The following is an 8,523-nucleotide window of genomic DNA, read 5'->3' on the forward strand; positions in this document are numbered from 1 at the left end:
CGTTGGCCGTGAGCGATAAATCACGGCAGGCACTTCATGAATAAAAAGCAACTTCCAAGATGGACTGGGTGAGAATCGAATCAGGGTCTCCGGAGTGTGAGATGGAGACGCTACCACTCAGCCACGAGTTCGATGCTTCCAAGCGGTACAAACGCGCCTCTAGTGAATGCGGTGTTGCCTTCGAAACGAGCCGTGGAAAGTTATACTGCGGTGTATATCGGTAATTATGAACATGTCACTTACAGAAGTCGCAATTGCACGAGTAGCGAAGTGCGTTTCCGCTGCATTTCTTCTGCGCTTTCCGACCACGCAGAGCCATCTTGCGGCAAACACAGAAGACCCCCTCCTCTCCATGTACGGCGCTGCCCTGACAGATGGCGCGCCACGCGCGCATTGGAGCTGTGCGAGGCGGGTCACGGCCCGGACTCTCTCTCCCCTGACAACGCTTCACCTTGCTCCCTCTGCAGAATCAAGCGTCCCTCCTTTCTTTAGATCACTATCTGTCTATCTCTCTGACTTTGGCTGGCGTGCATCATTTCCCCCTCCAGGATACCGAGTTCTTTGGTTCGTTCCGCTTGCTCAGGCGCACGTTTGGTTGCTGCGCCGAACGCCGCGTTGCTCGCACATATGGCTCGACGCTCACCGCGTCCGATGCGGGGCGCCTCGTAATGGTGTATCCACACGACGGACGTCTCCGCGCAAATCTGTGCCGCGGACGCTTATTCCGCCGCCCGTCCGGCTGCGAAGCGCATCCAGACGACGGACGGACTGAGCAGACGACCGCGCCGGAAAAATAAAGATGGCGGCTACGCCCGAAGCGACTGCCGTCCGCCTCGAACCTGTCAAGTCGTCGTCGTCCACTGTGAGGCCCGTAACTTTCAAACTGAGGGTTGTATTTGGTTTAAATTTGTGTCAAGAAGCTTCGACAGCAATATATTCGTGATGAGTGGGCACCGTTTCCGAAAGCGATACTCAGATTCTCGGCGTGTAGGCTTAGAGTGGCTGTATTGGCTGAACATGGCCTCGAAGATGTTGCGGCGGCCCGGGCGGATCTCAGTGGCCGCAAGTTAACATGATTGCTTGTTTCTACTCACTCTAGATGGCGCCATCGGTGTAACAAACACTTTGTCATAGGTGTTTTTCACTTTGAATGAAAATGGAGATCGAAAGGAAACGACGGTTGGCCGCAATGGCTGTTGTTTTGTCCGAATTGAACACGAATGGTGTTAGCAGCGATGAAGCTGTTTCAGAAATATACCAAAGCAGCGCTTGTTGCCAGACTGTAGAGCATGCTAGGCTGAATCCGCAGCATTCGACCCCCAAAATCCGGATGCGAAAAATAGCTCGGCATTTTCCGTCCGTGGGGGTCGCGGACGACGCGCGGACGGCACAAATCCGTGACGCGTAGTCACGTGATGCGCAGTCCGTCGCGAAAAAGACGGATTTCGTCCGTCGTGTGGATCCACCATAAGTGATGGCTGCCCTGTAGCCCGTTGTCTTACACCCCCTTGGCGGGTCGACGGGAACGCTGTCGCGTTCCACTCTCGAAGGCGAAGCTTAAGCGTCCTCCAATTTTTTTTCTCACGCTTTCGCCATGCCCATCTCGGCTGTCCGCCTAATTAGCGGCAAAAATTAGGAGTGGCGCCCTCTCGCGTGTGAGGTCACGGCCAGGACGCCGCTCGCACCATCTCGCTCGGCGGCCGCGCGCGCTCGTTACCTTCGTGTATGCTTTGGGTATGGGTGGCTCGAGCCGCACTTGTTGAAGGGTATGTCGGCTTCTTTCTGCTGCCATGCCTGAACCACAGTTCCTTCTCCTAAAGCACGTGAGTCAATAAAATTTGGGGCTTGGATATCGCAAGCTATGTAGCGTTGAACGGGGCTACTGGTTTCACAACGCATACATGCGCCGTGTCTGCGCCGTTTTGCGTAAAAAGAATGTCTGCAAATTCAATACGCGAAGTTGTGTACGATGCTTGGCTAAACACTTAACATTCCCTTAGAATTTAGCTATGAGAGACATTGCATTTTACATGAAAGAAAAATCTTGGTAATTGGCGTCAGCATGTTATCCGTGTTAGAAAGACATTGCTCAGCCAAGCTGTGATCATGATTCTTATTACTCTGGTGAGTTGTTCTAGCCAAATATGGCCATTTATTAATGCGTAAAAGAAAGAGTTAGGTGCCCATTTTTTATGAAAATGTTTGGTGCTAGTTTCACCCCTCTCTGAAACAAGCCTCCAACAAACGAATCGCCCATGGGTGCTAACACGACGGCGCATCATGTAGAGTATTTACATAGTTAATTCACAAATACCATGGTAGCAATCACCTGAAAGAAAAGTTTCGTTGTTAATATCGAGATCCAATCAATTGCAAGCGATGAAATGTTTCATAGTGGCCCTCAGTAGCCTTTATCGACAATATGACACACCCATCACGCAACGGTAGCACGTAAAGGTAGCAACCGACTGTCTGTATGGCGAGGCACGCTTCGTTCGTGAAACCCATCAGTTCACTACGATTTCGAATTAAAACCATAAAGCATATTTTTACAGCTCCAATCGGAATGGCTAAAATATTCTCGAGCCACTACAGCGCAGCTTAGATTGCCTAGAAAATTCAAGCACTTTCTGTCTCACCATGTCTCGATCCAGCGTTGTTTAATTATGCAAACGGAGAACTATTCGCTTCGTCGGTACCTGAAAGGGAACCTCGCCCAACTGCAGGCAAAATAAAGTTTGCTCTAATCGAATTGCAAACATTCATAAAGAAAACACCACAAGGTGTTTATATATACATTAACTTGATTTTTGACCCTCCACAGGGGAATTATATCTTCAATATGTCCTATCTAATGATTGACGCTTCGACTTCTTTCTGGCTGCAGTGTGCGGTCCAACAGGCGTACTTCACTAAAAATTTTGGCCGAGTAGCCTGTGTCAGTTCGCCAAACAAATTCCTCATGTATATTCCTCAAGCAACAAGCACCAGTAAATTTCTCAAGTGAGTTGAAAGTGTAGCACAGAAAAGGGAATATATATTGGTACCTTCCATTTTGTATTCTTTAAGTAGACGTAAGCCTTCATTAGCTTTACTTCAAATTACCGCCGCTTAAAATAAACAAGTGAACAACCACCTAATTTTAAGAAGCAGTCAAAGAAGCAAGTTGTGCTTGTAGAACCTTACTGCAGTATTAGTTAAGTCCTCGTGTTACTGCCGAGCATTTCTGTGACGAAACGCAAAAATTCAATATTACACCATAAAGTACTCGTCGTGAGCAAACCAGTTTTAGCGGATTGTAACTTTTGTAGAAGTCATATATAGCCAGCGTCTTTGACATACTTGTTGCGCCGTGGAAGGCATGGTATCAAAACTGGATTCTTATTTTCTATATTTTTGCTGTTGTCGATTGAAAAACCCGCAATGGGCTGGTCTGCGCTCCTTCGGCTGGCACTGTAGCGTTGCCTTCGAGAGCTGCATTATCGTCTAAGAAATAAGCTCTTTGAATAAATTTTCGCAAATGAGGACGTCGTAAAAATATATTTGAGACGACCGCCATAAGTATACAAGCAGAGAGAACGATGGCGAGCAAACGAAATCACCGCAGAAAGCGCGCGGACACCGCCCGAACTGTAGCACACGACAGGCGTGCGTGCTTGCCCTGACGTCACCTGAGCGGCGCTCGCAGCGCCCCTGTAGTTCGTTTTCGGAGCTATTGGCGGCGAGGAGTTACGGAGTCGCCCTCTATCGGAAGCGCCTCGCTGGCGTAGTATGAGGGATCACGTGGCGCGCTCCTCATAGGTTTTGCTGTCAGCGCTCACTGAAAACACCACGCGCGAGCTCTCCCGGACATTTCTGTAAGTACTTTCGAAGCAAGAGAAGTTTCTTGCAGTATAAATAATATTCTTGGGCAAACTGAAAGCACACAATCGTTTACAGCCGCTATCTCGATACGTACAGTGAACGCCACTGCGCGCGGTCGCCGCGATGGAGTCTCCCGAACCAGCTTCTTGCGTGAAAGGTAGGTAAACGCTGAGAGCAAACCATGTGAAATATGTTCTTATAGTGTTTGTATAACTAAATGGAGCGTAACAGAACGAAGCCTCAATGCAGCGATCGCGCAGATTCGCAGCGACCGACTGCGCGTCTGCATGCTTGTCCGCCCACTGTTTCGCTTTCTCCCCGTGCGCGTTTTCGTACCCTGCCATGAGCTTTAGGCCGCAGAATATGAGCATTTTACAGTATACAAGCAACCATTGTTGCGTGGGCGCTATCAGAGCTGTTCAAAAATAATTTCATTGTAGAGACTTCGACGCCTACGGGGACTGTGATGTGCCGTCGCGACGATTCAATCTTTTTTTTTCTTCTAAATTTTTTGATCTTTCCATACCATTTCTCGAGTTGCGTCGCACTGTATGTTTATCGGCGTTCTCAGCGTGCAATTTCCTGCTTCTCCTTTTTTGTAATCCAGTGCATTAATTCTTAGCATAAACATGACCATATGCCATGCTTTCTTTAAATGTGCTTCTTACCGCTGCCTTTCCACTCCACTGAACTTGGCAGTATCTATAGTATCGACAAGTTCATAGACCAAACCGTCATGACATTAGTCGGGCAGCGGACTCGGGCGTGCGTCTCAGTGCGTGTTTTCAGAACATCGCAGACCGGGCGCCGTAGCAGAAATCTTCCTCGCGTCTGTGCTTGCTGCATACCCGAGTTGTAGCCGAAGACTATTTGCCGGTTTTATGTTTCGCGAGCCAAGCTTCACGCAGCTTCTTGTCCTGCGGCTACGTGTGAATAAGGCTGACACCGGCCTCCGTTACGTGCGTCCGGTCCTGCGGCACCGAGCAGTAGCCTACCATGTCGCGCGCCTTCAAAGGCAGCCACTACCTATTGTAGTGCTTTCAAGCATTGTAAAGGAGACACTCGAAGCGGGTACATTTCGCCACTAAATGAAAACCGCAGCGTACGAGGGAATTTAAACTCGTTTTCAGCTCGCTTCGGCGCGCCCGAAGCAGCCGACGCGGCCGCTATGTCCACGTGATCCCTCCTAGCACGTCACGCCGACGGTGGCGCCAGCTTTTCCAGTGGTGGAGCTCGAGGCCAATAGTTGCGCTGCGCCATCGTCTCTGCTTTCCTCCTCACTACCCTTCTGTCTCGCCCCTCACTTCATCCCCCCCTAACGCTGTGTTCACTGATCTTTCGCTGCGGTTGTTCGCTCGGGTACACCGCGAAAGCCGGCGCTCGACGCAGGAACGAGCGTCTCAGTTGCGCTCAATAAATGATGACTACTGTTGGCGTCGACGAGGTACACAACCTCTGGAACGGCACGTATCATCATTTCTCATCTAGGCTTTAAAACCACGAACTACAGGGGACTCTTTGAGCTGCCCACGTTCGCAAGCCTCCTACAGAGATTGCATGTTCCGTTTCGGTGTCGCACTGACACCTCCTTCTTAATTGGTAGTGAGGGAAATTCCGTTTTCTTTTGGGCTGCAACATATATACGAAGTTTTATTAGTTTGTGAAAGTTTATTATTACTTATTGAAGGCTATCCCCATGCAAACACTGCTGAAACACTTTTTGCCGTTTCGCTAGAGGAAGGTGCGAAAAGAAGCCACTTTTCGAACTTTATGATATTGACACACAAACTCCTGTTTCACGTACTAAATGCCCATACCTTTTTCCATCATGGTAAGGATGAAAATCAAGGAGCAGAAAAGGGAGACAACAACGCAGGTCAACATCATGACGGCGAGCATCCAATAGGAGCAAACATCAGTTCTGCAATGTAAATTATTTGAACATTGAATTAGAGTAAATAAAAAGAACACTTACACCCGGTTCACATATGCCAGCCAGGAAAGGCTTAGCATAAGTTAGACTATTCACATAAGTGTTGCACGCAGGAATAAATGTTGATTTAACATTTAAGGCATATCTCACGGCCCGTGGCGTAGCCAGAAATTTCGTTCGGGGGGGAGGGGGGCTCACGTCGCAGCTCGCCCTCCTCCTAAAATTCGTCGAGGGATCAAATACATAAGTAATAACTGCATTGCCAATTCCAAAGATGCTGCAAACGAATTTTTTAACGCTACGCAGTGTCAAGGCAGGTAAAATACGTATATTTTCATAAAAGAATGCACTCGTGTGTGCCGAAAATTGTGCTAGAGATAACTGATATCAATGAGTCTGTTTTTGTCTATTTCATAAGTAAACAAACTAGGACACGAATTTTATAACTACCAGTTTGAAACCAACAAAGCAATGCATGCTGCTGATATGAAAAATGTAAAGGCTGTGAAATGAACAAGTTGAGGACAAATATTTTAATGAAACTTTGTCATTCAAGAACTTTGTTTACATTTTTTTACATATGCAACGGCCAGGGAAAAATCTCAGTGATGCTGTCTGTTGTTCCAATGTGTTGCGCAGGAGCACATATAGAGAGCAGGAGTTCTGCAAAATAAACCAAGGGGAGTCAAATGAGAGTCAGCCAATGCGAATATATGAAAAACAGGGTACTTTATTGAAAAGTCGTCTCCAGGAGCATTTAGACATTTGTCCCGCTGACTAACGAGTCGCGTGATTCCCATCTCATAAAGATCATTGGGGTGTTGCTTCAAAAATACTGTAACTGACTCTTTCACATCATCGCCCGACACGAGTCTTGTTCCCTGAGCTGTTTTTTCAACTGCAACAAAATGTGGAAGTCGCAAGGCGACATGTCTGGGCTGTATGGCGGATGTTTCTGGGTTTTCCATTTGAACTTCGCCACTCTTGTATTAACCACACCAACCATGTGCTGACGGGCATTGTTGTTGCGCAAGATGACCCCATTCGTCAATTTTCCACGTCGTTTCTTTTTGATTGTGATACGCAGCCGGTCCGGTGGTTCACGATATCAGAAATGATTGATAGTCTCCCCAGGTTTATCGAATTCGATCAGTAATGGCCCCTGACGATCGTAAAAAAAATTCAACAACACCTTTCCAGCGGAAATGGCGGCCTTTGCTTTCTACCGGGGTTGAATTCGAATATTTCCACTGTAAGCATTGCCGTCGTATTTCAGGCTCGCAACAGTGGCACCATGATTAGTCGCTGCTTAAATAGACTCGTTTGACGCTCGTAATAGCGGCACCATGATTCGTCCCTGCTGACAACTGCAGACAAGAAGTCGTCACCCACATTGTGATGCCGGGTCAGACAAGTCAAGGAAGCGCCGAACCTCTCCGTCTTCTGTCGGTGGTTAAAAATCTTGGGCATCCATTGCGCACACAAGAGCCGATAACCGAGATGTTCATGAATTATGGTGTGAACCGAACCGTGACAGATCTTCGCACGCCCTGCGAATTCATCGATGCGTATCCTCCGTTCTTGTGTAATCCGCTCATCAACCTTTGCAATTGTGTTGGCGCTGATTGCAGGGCGGCTTCGGCCCGGTCTTAGATTGTCTTTCGAACTTTCACGTCCTTCTTTGAACAGTTTGGTCCAACGCTTCACAATGGCCCATTAAATGCAATGTTCAACGTACACGACAGCCACACGGCGACTTACTGACTTACTTCATTTTGGGAAACACCCTTCAGCTGTCAAAAACTTCACTCCACTCTGTTCAACGTTTGGAGCATCCATTATGTCACGCAGCCAGGTTCAACCCAGCTTATAAGAGGAATAAAGAACATTTATTTTCACACCTGCGAGTGATTTTTGTGCGACATGCTTGTGTGCTACGCGCATGCCTCGCATATAATCAACCGAACCATTTTTGCGCGGAGTGGGTTGCCTCACTGTCACTTGATTCGCCTTCGTACATTAGATATGCGAAGATACAGCTCGATAAACGGCAAAAAAGTGTCACAGGAAACAAAATTTTATGCACGCATAAACAAGACCTCGCAAAAAGTTATTGAAATATACGGATAAGTCTCCAATATATCTACGTATCTAAGAAAAAGTAATTGTATAAAATGCGTCCAAGAGGGCAAATAAATATCTTAGGCAATCACAGATTCACAGATTACAGAATCCTAACGCCCCCCACCTCCCTGCACTCCCCCCGACGTATCGCGAGCAACGGAAGGCGGCGCCCTTCGTCTCTGCTTTTCTCCCTTGCGCACACAAGACTGAGCCACTATCGTCCGCTCACCCATGCCAACCTCCCCCCCCCCCCTCCCTAAATTCGTTCGCGCCCACATGTAGCATTCGGCGCGCAGTCACGATGTTATCGCCCTGGGACTTTATAGGGAACATGAGGGCGACTGCGACGGCAGGAATACGCCTGAAGTGTCTTTATAATTGCTATCGCAATAATATAAGAAGTGTATCAGGTAAGTGAGGCGTCCCGTGGCCGATTACGTTCCGCAAAAAAGCAGTAACAAAATCGAACTTTCACCATGCGCAATTTGCTGCGCCGCCACAATGCCTTCTTTTTGTAGGTTGGGAGCTGTTGGATCTGGAAGACAATCCCAATTGCTGTCCCCCAGCTTTTTGGACTTTGCCGTTGGGTGCGGGAGTTGGCC

The 8,523-nt window shown here is 48.0% G+C and overlaps 1 protein-coding gene across 1 annotated transcript in view; it reads right to left on the reverse strand.

Moving 5' to 3' along the window:
* LOC135908027 (uncharacterized) overlaps window positions 1-5,777 on the reverse strand; it is a 183,162-nt gene extending 177,385 nt beyond the window's left edge. The window contains exon 1 of the mRNA XM_065439792.1: window positions 5,682-5,777. Coding sequence (XP_065295864.1) covers window positions 5,682-5,763 — 82 coding nt within the window. The 5' untranslated portion in view covers window positions 5,764-5,777. The remainder of the gene's footprint in view (window positions 1-5,681) is intronic.
* Between the last annotated feature and the right edge of the window lie 2,746 nt (window positions 5,778-8,523).

Source organism: Dermacentor albipictus, chromosome 10 (genome assembly GCF_038994185.2).
Source record: "Dermacentor albipictus isolate Rhodes 1998 colony chromosome 10, USDA_Dalb.pri_finalv2, whole genome shotgun sequence".
Lineage (NCBI taxonomy): Eukaryota > Metazoa > Arthropoda > Arachnida > Ixodida > Ixodidae > Dermacentor > Dermacentor albipictus.